The 18,067-nt window shown below is 35.8% G+C and overlaps 2 protein-coding genes, 1 long non-coding RNA gene and 1 pseudogene across 3 annotated transcripts; 2 read left to right on the top strand and 2 right to left on the bottom strand.

Moving 5' to 3' along the window:
* Positions 1–2,878: 2,878 nt before the first annotated feature.
* Positions 2,879–6,879, top strand: LOC113279625 (CBL-interacting serine/threonine-protein kinase 23-like). Its single transcript, XM_026528304.1, has 15 exons — positions 2,879–3,230; positions 3,424–3,486; positions 3,580–3,651; positions 3,823–3,930; positions 4,046–4,126; positions 4,367–4,420; positions 4,562–4,687; positions 5,089–5,178; positions 5,312–5,431; positions 5,546–5,662; positions 5,836–5,952; positions 6,034–6,090; positions 6,297–6,371; positions 6,510–6,585; positions 6,683–6,879. Exons 1-15 carry the CDS (start codon positions 3,048–3,050, stop codon positions 6,727–6,729), a joined length of 1,386 nt encoding a protein of 461 aa, XP_026384089.1. The 5' UTR covers positions 2,879–3,047; the 3' UTR covers positions 6,730–6,879.
* Positions 6,880–7,475: 596 nt separating this feature from the next.
* Positions 7,476–9,607, bottom strand: LOC113279611 (annotated as a pseudogene).
* Positions 9,608–9,711: 104 nt separating this feature from the next.
* On the bottom strand, positions 9,712–10,516 carry LOC113279620 (54S ribosomal protein L19, mitochondrial-like). The gene has a single exon (XM_026528300.1). It carries the CDS (start codon positions 10,405–10,407, stop codon positions 9,940–9,942), a length of 468 nt encoding a protein of 155 aa, XP_026384085.1. The 5' UTR covers positions 10,408–10,516; the 3' UTR covers positions 9,712–9,939.
* A 2,864-nt stretch (positions 10,517–13,380) lies between these two features.
* Positions 13,381–14,352, top strand: LOC113326192. The gene is made up of 2 exons (XR_003348348.1): positions 13,381–13,552; positions 13,715–14,352. It is a non-coding gene; the product is annotated as an uncharacterized LOC113326192 (long non-coding RNA).
* The last annotated feature ends 3,715 nt before the right edge of the window (positions 14,353–18,067 follow it).

Here is an 18,067-nt window from a genome sequence, read left to right as displayed (position 1 = left end):
GCACATAATGTAGCTTCACGTATCGCCATGCATTCACCATCTTCTGGGTTCAAAATTCTATTTGCATATTTTTATTTGATCCTTTCACAGGTGCCTGTATACTCATGCATCACAATGTCACTACCGAGTTGATTAGTAAAATAATCAAATGAGGCATCTATTTAAATTTAAAACTACCATGAGATGGTGGCTTCCATTGAGATAACTTATGAAAGATTAAACTAGTATGAGATGAGTCATTATCATGCGGATGAGAGTTCAAACGATATTGAGTCTTATGTACTGAGTTGTAAGGGTTTAGAGTAACTCCCTAAAAGATAGCTTCACATATATATTTCCATATTATCCACATCCCTATCACCAACGTCTACAACCATCTTTCATCTTGAGTATTGTTGCTACTTAAGAATCAGCTTTCAACTCATTCTGATACGTTGTTGCAGTTAGTCCTAACTTGATCAATATTAAAATGTACTCCTCTCCTGACAGCTCTGAAATGCCTTCACTCGAAGAGAAGGTGTTCTATTGTTTCTTCACTGACCCCACAGACTCTACAACAACTACCGATGTTATCATTGTAAAAAACTAATCTTCTTCTGGTTGGGTTTACTTATCTTATGGATTTCCACGCAAATAACTTTCATAGATATTTCCAAATTGCAGAAGGAATTGTTCTCCCAATAATTAGAACCTCATTGTGATTCAAAGTGAGCTTTTTGTGTGTGCTTTTCAGGGAGAGTTTTCTGTCTTTGGAGGGCATCCATATCATGACATCCTCTTTTGAAACATCAAGGTAAGCTCTGGATCTTTTGAGAAGTATCAACATCAAATAGCTTGTTGAGAAGATCAACGTTCCAAGTGCTTGTATTAGGTATCAGTAACTCTTCCACGTCTTGATAAAATATGTAAATGTCACTGATAGGAGGAGGAAGATTTCCAAGACCTGGAATCCATCTATCTAGCCGTATCTTCGTTTTCCTCCCATTGTTTATCTCCATGAAATAGTTATCTTGAACAACCTGCATCTCTTTAGCAGTACAAATATGTCCAAGTGTATGACCAAAACACTTGATTGGCACTGCTTTTGTCTTCCATCTGAATTGACATTATGACATACGCATGCATAAAAGATCAAACGGGAGTTTTCAGATGAAATAGTCATCACTGACTAACCTGTGACCGTCTTATGATCGTTTAGCCATAGCTTAATCAATGTTAGATATAGACAAACCCACATGAATAAGCATTTGACCAGTCGAGCAAAACTGAAATGATAAAACTACTCATGTGAAAATTCCAATTAACGTCCAAACTCTCACTGAGCCGCGAGAACCCGCCACACAGAAATGGTATATATCAACTCCTTTCAGTGGTATGTAGGTCTCATGACTCATCGAGATTCGGGACTGAAATCAGGATTTACCCGTCGGTATCACTATTATCTCCCGAAGCAAATATGGGCAAAGGAAAACACTCCATGATATTCCCTTGTTAGACAAACCATGTGAACCATCAGGGGCTAGTCCAATAGACTAGGATCCTGACTCTCAAGTAGGAGGTCAGCGGATCGAGTCGCCGCTCAAGAGTTTGGAGATCTCATGAAATACTCCTCTTATTATTTAATTTAAGTTTAAATTTTTAATCCTGGCGAGATTGGGGTATACCCAGATTAATTGGTATACCCATTTTATTCCCATCCAAACTAGTGTGTCAAGGGGTGTCTAAAAGGTGTTAAAAGACCAAATTGTCCATACTAAAAAACCATGCGACTAAAACCTATTCAAAAAAAAGTTCAAAACCTTTCTTCAAAACTCTAACTATACATGATGAGATCAAAAAAAAAAAAAGAATCAAAACAGATCGAAAGTCGTCAAGGCTTTTTTTTTCAACCTTGCCGACTAAAATATAGTCGGCAAGGTATAAGATTGAATATCGTGCCGACTTTTCATCTTTGAAAACAACAGTTACAGTGTCGGCACAGTATTCAACCTTATACCCTGTCGACTACATTTTAGTCGGCACGATATTCATCCTTAGTTATGAAATTAATACCTTGCTGACTAATCATGCATTTGCAACACCTTTCTCTGTATGTCAAAAATTCTATAGTCGGCACGGTTTTTTTTGTCGACCTTGCCGACTTTTCATATTTTCAGAAATGAAAATGTTGATTCCTTCTATAATTTTGAGTATAAAATCGCCCAGCAGCTCTACAATCCCATATTTATAAGTGTTTGGGTAGTACGATTTCATTTCCGTTACAAGTAGAATTCTCAAAAAAAGAAAAAATAAAAAAAAAATAATAAAAAAAAAAAAACTCAAAAATCTTCCTATACCCATGAGTTCAATCTAAAATAAAACCTAATTCCAAAATTTCAATCAACTAAATAACTAACTAAATTAATTATCTTAATCGTATTTATTAATGTTAATTAATCAAGGATAGATTAGCCATCTTTGTAAATATGTGGTCAAGGGACTTTGTGTTTTACTTCAAAATAACCTTATTTTGTCTCATTTGGTTATCCCAATTAATTTGGGTATACCCTAATCAAGCAAGGTTTTCAATGCTTCTTCTTTCCTATTAAAAAAAGAAAAAACCATGTGGGTCCTGCTCCGCATATGAAACGCGTTTCCTAAACTTTATCCTTTTATTATTCACCGTTGACAGTGACACTCAATGTTCAATTAATTGCAATTATTTAGATGAAAAGAGGAGAGAGAAATCAAATCAGCCAAAGTTGACCATCATCCTTTCCTCCAACATCTGAATCCAACGGTTGTCAATACACATACGAAACCATCCTCCTCTTTCCTTGATCAAAAACAAGGATCCACGCAACAAAATCTTAAAAAAGCATAACAGAAAAAAAGAAAGTACTAAATCTTTTCGGAGTACTTAAGGAAAAATGTAAACTACTGAGTTTACTTTTAACACGCACTTAAAAACTGAAGATCTTGATGCCAGATTCGATTTGATTTTGCAAATCTGAGTAAAAAAAAATTCAAGAAGAAAAGAGGAAATTGTGAGAGTAAGTGAGGGAAGGATGAGTAGTGGTAGTGGTAGAGGTAGTAGAACAACCAGAGTAGGGAAATACGAATTGGGAAGAACAGTTGGAGAAGGAACATTTGCAAAGGTCAAGTTTGCTAAAAACGTTGAGACTGGGGAAAATGTTGCCATCAAGATTCTTGATAAAGAAAAAGTTCTTAAACATAAGATGATTGGTCAGGTATAATTTTGATTCTTTAATTTGATTTTTTTTTTTGTTGATTCTAGTTTGATTAGGAAGACATAAGAAGAATATGATCCCAAAAAATTTGAGGTTTTCAGATAATACCCTTTTGAGTTTTTGTTAGTTTCAATTCGAATTTGTATCCTTTTGTTTCAAGGGTTGAAGTTTCATTTTGATGTGAATTATGCAGATTAAGCGCGAAATATCAACCATGAAATTGGTTAGACACCCGAATGTGGTTCGTTTGTTCGAGGTAATGTTACAACTATTATTGTAAGTTGTTTGTGAATTGTGAGGTTTGTTTATTCATGATTTTTGTAAAAATGGGGATCACTATTTGGTGTAGGTTATGGCTAGTAAGACAAAGGTGTACATTGTTTTGGAGTTTATCACAGGTGGTGAACTTTTTGACAAAATTGTAAGATATTCTTCTTTCCCTGACTACGAATTTTATTGTTGGCAATTCTCAGTCATTTTTGAGGATATATAGATTGACATGTAGTTTCGTAGACTTTGTGTTTGCTTAATGGTATCCTCCTACATTACTTAGGCTAGTGTTTGCTTAATAGTTTCCTCCTACATTACTTAGGCTAAACAAGGTAGATTGAAGGAAGATGAAGCGAGGAAATACTTTCAGCAGCTAACACATGCTGTGGATTACTGCCATAGTAGAGGAGTTTTCCATAGAGATTTGAAGGTAGCAAATTTTTTACTATACCACACTGCATTTATTTTCGCTTTTGTTGTGGTTTTGGTTATTATTTTGCATCTTCTCTCAATCAGCAGGACAACTGCTTTCGTGTACTTACTAGCCTGAGAATTTGCTGTTGGATGGTAATGGGGATCTTAAAGTCTCGGATTTTGGACTAAGTGCTCTGCCTCAGCAACTTCGAGTGAGTGTCAAACAATTCCTCTCTTATGATTGCAGATAAGGATAGACTCTTTATTATGATGCTATGGAATTGGATCTTTCATGTTAACGAGAAAAACAACAAGGACTATGGGATTTTTTTAATGCTTAAGTAGTTGTTTGATCACTTTCCTGCTTTCAGAGTTTACCTTCATGAATAGATTGTAAATAACTCGGAAAATGTAACCTTTGCAATTAAGTTACGTTTGGTTTTTATTTTCAGGAAGATGGATTACTTCACACGACCTGTGGGACACCAAATTATGTCGCTCCAGAGGTATTTATAGCTTCGGACAATTTGAATTCTTAATGTGAGACTAACTTTCTCCTTTCTCCTCTCAAACACCCGTTGTTAATCCTCTTCATATATCTCTTATATTTGTGTTATTTGAGCTATATCCTTCTACTTCTTTTCCAGGTAATCAACAATAAAGGTTATGATGGAGCTAAGGCAGATTTCTGGTCATGTGGTGTAATCCTTTTTGTCCTCATGGCAGGCTATCTTCCTTTCGAAGAATCAAACCTCATGGAATTATACAAAAAGGTGAGCTTTCTGACGATGGCAATCATATGTAATACTATGTTAGTTCGTTGCTTGAAATCTATGTCCTTAGTGGATCTAGGATTCATTTGCTGCCGTTTTCTTTGATCTTCTGAAAATAAAATAAGATGCGTGGATGTTATTTATTCTATATATATATATATATATATATATATATATATATATATAGTGCAGACACTACAATATCAATGGCATACCTTTAATGCTTGATAAATTGGAGTGTTTCATTTGTGGTTTTGTTTTAATTGGTGTCGTAGAATGGGACTTACGAAACAAAGGATTTTGGAAGTCTTCACCTATTATACTGTAGATACTTAAGTAAGGATTTATATTAAAACATCAAACTTTCACCTTGATTTTTATGAGGAACTGTCTGATTGCAGATCTTTAAGGCTGAATTTTCCATTCCTTCATGGTTTTCTTCCGGTGCAAAGAAATTAATCAAAAGGACCCTTGACCCCAATCCTTCAACAGTAATTCCTTCACTCTGTTACTTCTATGTTATCTTTGAAATATAGAGCATTTGTGAAACATATTCATTCATATTCAAGGAGTGCGGGTGAATGTAGTCTGTGTCCTGAACTTTATAATGCTATTCTTCAACAGAGAATTACTTTCGCGGAGTTATTACAAAACGAGTGGTTTAAGAAAGGATACAAGCCACCAGTCTTTGAACAAGAAGAGATTAATCTTGATGATGTCGACGCTCTTTTTAATGAAGCTGCGGTAATTTTTCTCGTAATGATATAGAACTGTATAAACCGAGCATATGTATAGTTAGTGACTGTCAGAGAAGGCTGTAGTATTGAGTTTTAGTTACTGGTTTCTTTCTTGACACAGGAAAGCAGAAATCTTGTTGTAGAAAGGAGGGATGAAAGACCAGTTACCATGAATGCCTTTGAACTCATCTCTCATTCCCAGGGTCTCAATCTCAGCAATCTATTTGATAAGCAGATGGTATGCTTCATTTGCTTTGTATTAAACTCGAAATCAGTGAACCTGGTATTTAGGTTGTAGTCAACAGTCATCTATGCTTAGTCGTGAATGCCTGTTATTTCTCTTTTACCTTTTCGCGTGTAGCTATAATCCATTGCTTAGTGTGGTACTGTTTATACTTCTGCTCTCATTAGGGACTTGTTAAAAGGGAAACTAGATTTACCTCCAAACTTCCGGCCAAAGAGATACTTGCTAAAATCGAAGAAGCTGCCACTCCTTTGGGATTTGATGTAAAAAAGAATCAGTACAAGGTACAGGATCATCACCCTCCTAACGCTTCTACTATATAGCTTTCTTTCCTGATAAATTATTTTTTCATGTAATTGTTTCAGATGAAGCTTCATGGAGGTAAGAGTGGACGAAAAGGACCTTTGTCCATTGCAACAGAGGTACTTAATTGGCCTCTTATATTTTGAAAACCAAAGGAAAAGTTAAACTATCAAATTAAACGTCTTTGTGCTGTTTACTGGGGCTTCTTCGTGTTTCTCGTGATCAAGAAAACTGGCTTTCAGTTTGTTAATAGTTGGTTGTTAAAAACGAAATTTGTGAACTATAAGACGCATACCTGCTAATGTGGCATATTTGTTTCCTTCAGGTTTTTGAGGTGGCTCCTTCATTGTACATGGTCGAGCTACGTAAAGCTGGTGGAGATACACTTGAATTTCACAAGGTATAATAGTCATTACGTATTACTCAGCGAACATCGTCAAAGAAACATTTAATCATTTGCGATTTTCATTCAATCCTGAAGTTTATACTTTACTGTGTGATATTATTCATTAGACAAATTGTTGTAAAAAAAATGCAGTTTTACAAGAACATATCAACTGGTTTGGATGACATTGTGTGGAAATCCGAAGGAGAAGCCAAGAAAAGAGAAACTGGTATCTTTGCAAAACTAAACCAATTAGAATGATATGCTATTTTTGTTTTTGAATTTTACTAAGTTCATATGTTCTGGTTCATATTTGTTCCTCGCAGATGTTGCTGGGCCATCTGATAATTTAAAGAAAAGTCCAATCAAGTAACTTAATGTATCAGTTTTGTCTTTCTTTGATTTAAGATTTTGCCATGTTCTTCCCACAAGGGAATGAATAACAGGTAGATATTTTACGGCGTTGTAACGGAACTGTACAAATAATACATAATATTGAATGGTGAATGCTTGGTTCGCTATATACTCCAGTGTATCAACTGCGCAATAGACAGCAGTGCAAGGGAAACATAACTGGCAAAATTAGCTTTAGACAGAACTAGGTTTCTTGTGACGGGGTTATAGCAGACTAAGAGTAGTCTCTACAAATTTGCACATGTTATCCCGAGAAATAGAAATTTGTACTCTGTTAATATACAACTTGGTTACCCAGGAAGCATGAAAAGCTAAAATCCGGAAGAAGAGAGAATTGAGTTGTAGTCAGACATCTGAAGCTTCAAAAGAGACTGATTATCTCATGATCGAGGGACCTGTCATCTATTGGAACGGGCACTTTTGTGTTATCCTACCTGCACCATATGCAGTTACCTATAGGAATAACGTTTATCAGATTTCACTCATGAGTCGCACCAAATTCTGCCAAAGTGAACATTGCTTGGTTCTAATAAACGAAAATTTTGTAAAGTGAGTTTTATGATACCCAGCAAGGGCCATCGGTCTAGCATCTGGAATTAATCATACCCAGCGAGAAACTTTTGACTCCAATAATGAGATAATCAGTCGAGGAAGCACAAAATGAAAATCCTACCAAATTTCTGATACAGTGAATCAACCAACTTGAACAAAGAAAAAAAGGGGTTTCATTCATAGTTTTGCAATACACTGTTTTCAGTTGATCACTAGACATAGTTCTTTATTATTCATAATATAAACAACAAAAACAAACGAAACAAGAAAAGCTCAGAAAAATCTAACACGGTGAGATGTTGACAAGCTTAGCACGCCGAGTATGCGGGTCCAGTTCCATCCGGAACCCTAACTCAGCAAGTGCAGGAACATCTGCAGACCCTTGAATCTCCAATTCTGCGACTACTTTCTGGTTCTCTTCGTTTCCCTCAAGCAAATTCCTCACTGCCCATATTCCATATTCCCTCAAAAACTCATTATAATCATCAGTAACACATTGTTGCAACAGCAAAAGGATAGCATCTTTCTGCCTAATTTCATCTTGCACATGCTTCATCCCATACAAACAATTAGCAATAACAGCAACTATATCCCTCTGAAACCCTTTATAAGGGCAAACCTTCAATTGTATAGAAGGGCTCTCTTGTCGAATAGATTTCTTGATTGTCAAAGGGGGACCCAGCTCACGAAGAACATCTACAAGAAGATCTAAAAGTCCTGATGACAGTAATAAATCAACGATAGTAACTGATTCTTCAGTTCCTAACTCTATCCTGTGCACAAATATCCCTTAAAATGTTGATTGAATACCCAAGAACATCAACTGCAGGAGTACCAGTTGGAAGCGTAGACTGGCCTCTCGAGAAAAAATTGACTACTGTAATAACTCTCTTCAGTATTCCAAGAATGGAGAGGGCGAACTCTTTGGATACATTTTCATTACGTTTCTTGTTCAAGCTCCCAAAGAGGATACTCAATAGAAATCCATTCTCTAGTGTAAAGATGTCACCAGTCTCCTTCAAATTATTGTTCTGCTCGTGTGCACCAGTTGTGCTCAACATAAAAAATAATGGTGAAAAATAAGCTTCCTCGAGGCAGATTTTTGCAAGAAGCCCCAACAACCAATCTTCTACAAGACCATCTAATAAAAAAAAAAAAAAACATTAAATATACAAAAACACAAGTATGTTGCATAACACAGTAAACATGCTCAAACAGGTTGCCATATCAACAAGAGATCAAAACACGGCATTTGCATAAGAACACACAGAAAGTTACCTCTTGAAGCAGTTCTAACAATTTCTGCAACAATCTGTAAGCCTGGAACCTCAGAAAGCTGTCTCATTATTTCATTACTTCCGTGGCAGCAAGAATATATAACCATACTCAGCACATCAGAAGTTTTTTTCACCCGAAGTCCAGCAATATCTTTAAATACAACAGGAAAAAGTTGAGACCAAACAGCAGCCTGATGTTCTTCCCCTGCTCCACATACATTTCCTAGAAGCTCCAAGCCAAACCGGATAATCTCGATAATTTCATCACTAGAGTTGGCATCAAAACTAATTAAATCCAATGCCTTAGCAACAACATCGACTCCATCTTCCTCTATAAAGCAATTTTGATTCAATATTTCTCCCGCACAAAGGTTTCTAAGGAGTTTAAAAGATAACATAAGAATATAATGATTTGAAGAGAAGATCTGACATCTCGTGAGGTCAAGAACTATAGGTAGGATCTTTGCTGAAGCAAGTTTCAAGCGACCATCAGGAGTTTTAGCAGTTTCTATAAGATTTTCGAGGGCTTGCTCTAATTTGGCACAATTAGCACTAACAAGCAACGGGTCAAGAATGTGATCAGGCACAATCAATGTCAGAGGCGACGTATTATCCATCTCTTAAACAAGAGCCGCAAAGGACCTGAAAGCTACTAACCTGTGGAAACGAGTTTTATACATCAGCTGCCATGAAATTTTCGGTAAAGAATATTAACAAACACAACCATGAAACTGACATAAAGAAGTTTCTTGCTAAACAAAACCAATGCAATTACTACAAAATTTCATCACATCATGTCTCTCACCATGGATGTTAAACCCTAGATAAGTCTTTCACAAAACCCTAAAACTAGAAAAAACTCGGCAGAAAGAACTTAAAGCACGTGAAGTTAGCTTACAGATGCTAGGGTTTTGGCAAGCCCGATGCGTATACTTTCAATAAGCTCTCCAGCCTCATCTTCTTCTCTTTCTCGTTTGTCTCTGTATATTTTGTAATTCCTTGAACTTAAAAACGTAAACTTTTAACTCCAATAAGGAGACAATCAAACATCAAAGCGCAAACAAGAAAATTGCACCAAATTACTAGTACAATGAATCAAACAAATCCAACTGTGAACATTAAGAAAAAGAAAAAAATGAGTTTCATTCATAGTTTGCCATTACACTTCAAATGACCATTAAACATAGTTCTTCTTTATTATTCATCATAAACAGCAAAAACAAAAGAAACTAATAATCATAATAAACGAAACCCTAGAAATGAAAAACTGCCCAGCAATTCTTCAAAACATTAAATCCAAATCACTGCCGCAATTGAGAAGCTAGCCCAATCTCTCATCTTCAATCCAATTCATTCTGAACTTTAATACCCATAGATTTAGCAGTTCCAATAATGGATTTAGAAATCGATTCTAAACTCATATACTGACAGTAAGGATCAGATTGTTTAATTTTAGCAATCTCATAAATATGTTTAGGTGTTAAAGTTGCAACCACAACATGACCAGAACGACCACTACCAGATTCAATCCCAGCAGCTTTTTTCAAGTACCAAGTGACTGATGGTGATTTCACAGTAAATTCAAATGTATTATCTTTAAATGCTGTGATTGTCACTGCCATTGGAGTATCTGGTTTGTATTTTTGTGTTCTTGCATTGAAATCTTTACAAAATGCCATTAGGTTTAAACGATACTGACCTAACGCTGGTCCAACTGGTGGTGCTGGTCTTGCTCCCCCGGCTGGTACTGTTAATCTGATTGTCGCTGATATTGGTCTTCTTGTTAAGATCTCTTTCAGTGATGCCATGCCCACTAAAGGTTTTGGAATTTCTTTTTTTTTTAGGGTTTCAGGGCTGAGAAAAGGTTTTATTAGGAGAAATGAGGTTCTTCCCTTCTTCGCCAATAGTTCAAGAGTATAGGAGTTTGTCAAAGGGCTTTTTGATAAAATAACCCTTACTTTTCATATTACACTAAAAAGGGACCCCGTTTTTTTTAGAGATATGTTAAAGTACCCCGTTTTTATTGAAAAGTCAAATTTCATCCAGATAACTGATAGGTGGCGGTTATTAAGGGTGCACAGGAACCGAGCCGGACTGACGGACCGTCCCGGAACCGGTGGAACCGTACCTGGTTTTGTACCGAACCGAGGAACGGGGTACAGGTACCGGTCCTAAAAATAGGAACCGAGGCTAGGGAGGTACAAGTACACGGCCCTGGCCTAGTCCCGTACCGAACCGTACCGTCTGTACCGATTGGTTGTAGCCGTCAGATGTAGGGGATGATAGATCAATAATAACCGTTGGATTAAGTGGTGGTATATAAGCAAACATTATAGGCTAGGGTTTCTAATTTTTATTCTTTCCATCTCTCGACTCTCTCCTCTGTCTCTGAGAAGGAGAATAACTGAATAAGTGAAGAACTCTGTTGGATTACTCCTCTGTCTCGTTGATTGATATGAGTTTATGTCTCAGTTCTTACTAAGAGGTAATCAGATGTTGCGGATTTTCATTTTCTGTGGTGATTTATTACGAAGTTAGGTTTGTAATTTTTTGTGGTGATTCATTATGAAGATCATGTTGTATGTGGTTTCTAATTGTTTTATTTGATTCGCCAAATCATGTTTAGTTGTTATCAGAATTTTATGATTTTGGTTTTGATTGGTCTAGATCCAGTGAACTTTGAGGATTGATTAGGTTGTTCATGAATTATTTATTTTTGGGCATTTTTGATGAATCTGAGCATTGGTTTGTATTTTTATGTATTCATTTTGATTTGAGTTGTTGGTTTGTTTTAGTTTTGAATTTTAATTGGGGTTCAACTTTTTCTTTTCTTCCTAATCTGTTCAACAGGCAATAATTGAGCTTCATAATTTGAATGACAGCATTATCTGATCTTCAAGAAGGTAATATTACTTTTGTGAAGTTTTGAATCTTTTAATATTGAAATCTATGTCTGATTATATTAGGGTTTCACTTTCACAGGGTAAGACAAAGGGAAAAGAAAGGAACTGAACTGGATTAAGTATCAATCAGATTATCTAAGGGAGTGGAGAAAGAGAAGGAAAAGGTTAGAGATTTGTTTTTGTTTTGGATTATGTTGTTCCTAATTCACTGTCTAGTGTCTAGTGCTAATTTTTGAATGGTAATGGTGTTGTTTTAGTAATTTGAGTACTTCTTTTTCTTTTTGTTAATGAAATTAGGGTGTTAGTAATTGTTCTGATTTCTGGTGTTGTCAAAGTGCATTTACTTGCAGTGATGCTCCAATTCTGTGGTTTTGTAACTTTTGTTTATAAAGTTAATATGGGTTAGGTGTTCCTACTAGTTACAATTAGCAATCTGGGATTACGATTTGGTTCATTATACTGCTGTTAGACTTTGTTGATGATGTTATATAAGTACCAAGTAGTTAACTGCAATTACATGTTAGAGCAGGACAAGAATGACAAGTAGTTAGTTCTTATGTTTCATGAATCTTCTTATGTTTCATCACCTCCATGTTTGTCTAAATAAAATGGATTTTATTGAAATGAAGAATCAATAGGTACTGAGAAGTTATCTGACTTGATCAAGTGTATGAGTGGAGTGGGTTTTCTGAATTGGGTTTATTAAATGTTGTTGAAATCTAATTTATTTGTTTTTCTTGTGCTTTTGATTAGGTGCTGAAGTGCAGATTTAAGTTCTTGGAGTTCACTAATTCAGTAATTCTAGAGGGTTGCTGATACTGCACATTCAAGGTTTGTCATTTGGTATTTGTGCATTCCTCGTCTACCTGTGGTGGGCATAAACATAATTCAGTCAACAAGCTCTCATTTCAAGTTCAAGATTACAGAAGCACTGCTAGACTGCTAGTTGTTTTTTTTCCAGATTTTCTCATTTTCAAGACTTAGTGTGTGTCTGTGACTACTGCTACTTCTTTTTTAAGATTTTCAAGACATTGTTTGTTTGGTTTGCTATTAATATTGCTACTTATTAGTTGTTGCTTTGAGATATTGAAAAATAGGTAAAAAAACAGGTAAAAAAGTAAAAAACAGGTAAAAAAGTAAAAAACAGGGCAGTAGATTTTTTTTCCCCCTGAAATGGAACCGGAACCGAGGTACTCGGTACCGGGATCGGTCCATTTTTTTGGTACCGAAGGGTGTAAGGTACAGGTACTCGGTCTCGGCAAGAACCGAGCCGAACCGTACCGTGTGCACCCTTAGCGGTTATCTTTCGAATTAAAAGTCCTATTTATCCCTGAACTACATCTACTTGGTGTGGAGGGTAAACGATCCGACGATCCTGAAAACTGAGTAACGATCCTGAACCGGTTCTACGAACCTAAAAGCATTGTCACGATCCTGAACCGGGCTCGACGAACCTAAAAAAATGTTGTAGAAGGTCGATTTTCTTCCAACCAAAAACCCCAAACACTTGAAAAGATGAACCCTTTTGGGGGAATGATGTAACGAACCTGACAGCGGTGTAATGATCCCGAACCAGACTCGACGAACCTGAAAAATGTCGTATAAAATAAATGTGGCAATAATTAAAGGGAAAATATGTAAAGTAAATTAGTCTTAACTAACACTAGATGGAAAAACTAACGTGAGGATACTTTAACAAATTTTAATAAACGGGGACATTTTTTAGTGGGTATCCAAAAAAACAGGGTACTTTATCAAAATTTTCTTTCTCAAAACTACCCAATGATTAGGGGCTTCGTTAAGGAGTGTGCTAGGATATAATAAATGTTTTTATCCTCCCTATATTAATCCTAAATAATAATTGAAGAAAATAAAAGCCTAATTATTTAATGAACCAAAATCAACTGCAATCCAAAATTAATCTCATCAACAAAATAAGTTATCATTGACTTTAAATAAGTTAAGTAAAGAGAAAAAGAAAGTCAAAAGCGTTAGAGGGTGATTTTTTGGCGACGTCAGCTTAAGTCAAAGGAATTTCTTCTTCGTTCTGGTGAGATTGTTCTTCTTTTTTATGGTTTTTCTGGTGTTTTATGATAACGGTTGGTGTTTCTTCAATTACTTAATTCTCTTTTCTTTCTTCTTATTTTTTATTTGAGTTGGTTTATGGCTTTTGTTGGATCTAGTTTACATGTGGAGTTTTTTTTCTACTCAGGGAGTTGGGGATGAATCTAGTAATGTTTCCGAGTATCTTATTGGGGTTAAGAGAGATCTGGTAATGAGGGATGAATTTTTTTAGAATAAGAAAGATTCTAGATCTGAAGATTGGGCTAGGAAGGTTAGCAAATCGCATGTTGAGTATGTGACTGATATTCCTATGGAGTTTCGTGAAGCTAGTGTTGTGAATGGGGAGAGTGATGGTACTGGATGATTATGAGTTTGGTGTTGATATTAAGAAGTGTGAAAGGTTGGTGATTAGTTGGTTGTTTTTCGGTCGTTGCCTTCCTTTTATGATGTTTAAGAGATTTTAGGAGAAGCTGAAGGGTGATTTCCAACTTACAATCCACGATGACTCTATGTTTGTCTTTGATTTACATAATATGGAAGATAGACTTATTGCTTTGGAACATGAAACTCTTTTTATTGTTGATCAGTTATTTCCGGTTAGAGCATGGACTTCATTGTTGGACAGCAAGATTGTTGGGATGAAGAATTTACCATTCTTAATAAATTAGTATAAGGTTCTTATCTATTTATGGAATTTTAAGAGTTTAATTTAGATTACTAGTTATGTTGATAATCTTATTACGCCTAATAATTAATCAGACGCTCTCTAAACAAAGAATGGAATTATACTCGTATTTATGTGGATGTAGAAGATAATTTGGGTTTCCTCTTGAATATCCTATTATTTTTCATGGTAAGAGAATTAAAACCCCTGTTGAGTACCTGTTGGAAATCTTGTGTACAAACTACAATAAGAATCAAAGAGGAGGAGAAATGCAAAACCAATTAAAAAAAATTGAAGTCGAGGCAAGGATTATATTTTCTAGCCTTACAGATTCACCCCGCAATGGTGCTTACGTATTATTATATGTCCTCAAGGATACAACTTACTTCTTGATGTAATAACACCCCGAACTTCGAGAAACAACTAACAAAAAATTAAAGTGATGAACTCTCCTTTTGATACAAACTTAATTGATAATTTATATAATTGTAGTAGAATGATAATTAGTTTTCTAATCGTTATTTTAACCTAAATGTACAGGGTATTGATTGATTATGAATACCTTTTATTGAAACATCACGATGCTTCATGAGGTTTTTTCAAGAGTTTCATATGAAATGTTATGTCCTCACACGTTATCCGAAAAGGTTTCTTTTTGTTTCTAAATTGAAACTACCCTAACTAACTGGACCATAAAATTAATTGGTCAAAATCCAATCTACTCCAAAACTCAACTTCATTAAGTACTAGACAAGAAATTTTTCATTCATATAAAATTCTGTTTAGTTTTCCAACAATACCCTCGGAAGCCTCCTAGGTGTCCTTATGATGGTATCTTTGTCCATTCTCCGTCCAAATGGATTATAAATCCTAAGGTGGATGTTCAGGTGCCAATCCCATACCAAGGAGATATGAAATAATAAAACATGTAAGATAGTTAGTATTAGAGCACTGCTCGGTCGAACTCGCAAGCATTGCTATCTCAAGCTTGTTTGTCAAGTTTAGTGATCAAAACTACAAGTCTTGATTTCTAGTCTAGTTGTAGCGATGTCTCGGACTATGATAGATTGTGTAGTTGAGCTTTAGACTTCGCGGTGTTCATCAATTGAAGACGAAGAACTACTAAGGAGATTGTGGAACTTCATCAACAAAAGGTATATGGAGACTGAAACTCATCTATCACTTGGAAAGTCTATTTATACTCTATCTCTTATTTGAGACAAAAGTCATATAACTATATAATATTCGATTTATACACATTTGATAATTCGAGCTGAGTTTAACTCGTTTACATATTTCTCGAAATATACGTTGGTAAGCTTTCGCTTTAACTAAGTTCATATTATATTCTTGACGAAAGTCAAAATATGATCATGTGAAAATCGTCTGGTAACATCTTATATGATTTATGTGAGGCACTCATTTAATGTAGACTCGGAATGTTTCGTATTGATCATTCGATCACTTGAAAATTGCTTTGAAGCTAATAGTTTGTGTGAGACATCTATTGTCGGTATGTAAGAATGTTTCAATGATTGAAATGGAGTTTAGAACACTTACCTTAATTGGATTATCGACATAGTATGCGTACTTCCACATATGTTGATCCAAGACCAGTATAGTATGCATACACGTATGCGTACTGCCAAGGTCAGGTGAAGTCCGGGAGCCTTGGTATGCGTACCCATACGCGTACTGGCGAACTCAGTTGAAGTCCGAGAACTTTGGTATGCGTATCCGCACGCGTACTTATTTCAACTGAAGTTTGTATGTGTGATAGTATGCGTACCCGTTTGCGTACTGTAGAACACAGTCCAAGTCCGGCTACTTAGGGTATGCGTACCCATTTGCATACTTGAGTGAGTTATGTTCAAAAATCGGTTATGTCATGAACCAATACATTAATGTAATAAGGCATCTTTTGAAAACTGTGGCTATAATGTTCATGAACCGATTCGAGTGAATCAAACCGACTTTGCTTCAATTGTGTCTTGTATACTTCTATGAAAATATAAACAATTGAACAAATCTAGAACTAGTTTCATTTGAGTCATTTGAACTAGTTATGGTTAAGATGAATAAGGTTGATATGAAAATGTTTATATGGCTAACTCGGTTAACTATTGTTGATCCAACAAGGTGTACACTTTTAGGTACGGTTACTTATATCCAAATGAAGGTACATTTCATTTGTGTGTAACAAGCTAAGTTCGATCTAACGGTTGAAAGATATTAGCTTGAGTCTAATCGGGTTTTCATCTAATGGTGAATATTGAATGCTTTGTTACCAAGGTAACATTGATTGCAAACCCTGATTTGAAAACTATATAAGCGAGAACTTTAGCAACTGGGAAACCTAATCCCGAAACCTCCTGTATGATATTAGTTGCGACTAGAGTCGATTCTCCTTTAACCTTAGGTTTTTTCCAAAACCCTGTAGGTTAACGACTTGAAGAATTCATTGGGATTGTGAAGCCAAACCCAACTATTTTCTCTGTAGTTGCATGTTCTATTCTTTCCCGTTTCCAACGTATTGAGTACTATCTTCTCTAAGATTTGCTCGAGATTTAGTTTCCGATAGGCAAGATAAAAAGTAGTCAAACATCTTCGTCTCATCGTTTGTGATTCCACAATATCTTGTTTCGCTTCCATATGATTAAGATTATTGTGAGGTGATTGATAATACTAGGTTGTTTGCGGGAATATAAGTCTGGTTTATCAATTGATTCTTGTGCACCTTGATTGATCAAAAGACGGAACAAAACTTATAGGTATTTTTGTGGGAGACAGATTTATCGATCTCAATAGAATTTTCTGTGTGAGACAAGTTTGTTTATCAAATCTTCGACTTGGGGTCGTAGCAACTCTTAGTTGTGGGTGAGATCATCTAAGGGAATCAAGTGCGTAGAATCATGCTGGGGTTCAGAAACATAAGGAGCTCAACTGTACCTTGATCAGTGTGAGATCGATTAGGGATCAACTACATTCCATTTTGAAGTTCATTGGTAGTAGGCTAGTGTCTGTAGCGGCTTAATACAGTGTGGTGTTCAATGCTGGACTAGGTCCCGGGTTTTTCTGCATTTATGGTTTCCTTGTTAACAAAATTTCCGGTGTATGTGTTATTTCTTTTCCGCATTATATTTTTTTATATAATTGAAAATCACAGGTTGTGCGTTAAGATCAATCAATTAGTGGATCCATACTTTGGGCTGTTGATTGAATCGATTGACACTTGGATATTGGTTTGTGATACTGTCCAAGTTCTTTATCTTATTCAATCGGGCTCGCAAACTCCTATTTGTTTGATTGCGGATTGAATTGAGAAATTGAGATATAAACTCTTTGATATACTTTTCTAAAGATTGAATTTGACTGTCTAGTTGATTCTCTTGAAAGTATATTGGAGTTTTTTCATACAGATTGCTAAGCGAGATATTGGGTGTGGTTATTAGACCCCCGCCTTTTCAATTGGTATCATAGCAGGCAAACACGTTCAAGACCTCATAAGTCTGTGTTTGTAGCGATCTGACTCTATGGAAATAAGTGTTATCTCTATAAACGTACCACCAGTCTTCGATGGCTCAAATTACTTATGGCGGAAAATTGCTATGCGTGCCTTTATTCAAGCGCGTGATTTTCAGTCATGGGTTTATGTGGTAAATTGCTATGATCCTCCGGAAGTTGCAGAAGGCGATGTAACTGTTCCAAAGGATATTGGTAAATATGATGCTACCGAGATTCTTTCTGCAAAGCAAAATTCTGACGGATTAAATGTATCATCCATGCCATTACCCCAGATCATCAGAACCATGTGACTACGTGAACAAGGTCTAAAGA

This window comes from Papaver somniferum, chromosome 1 (genome assembly GCF_003573695.1).
Source record: "Papaver somniferum cultivar HN1 chromosome 1, ASM357369v1, whole genome shotgun sequence".
Classification (NCBI taxonomy): Eukaryota; Viridiplantae; Streptophyta; class Magnoliopsida; order Ranunculales; family Papaveraceae; genus Papaver; species Papaver somniferum.
The sequence above is the reverse complement of the archived record's forward strand: the minus strand, read 5'-3'. Positions and strand labels throughout refer to the sequence as shown.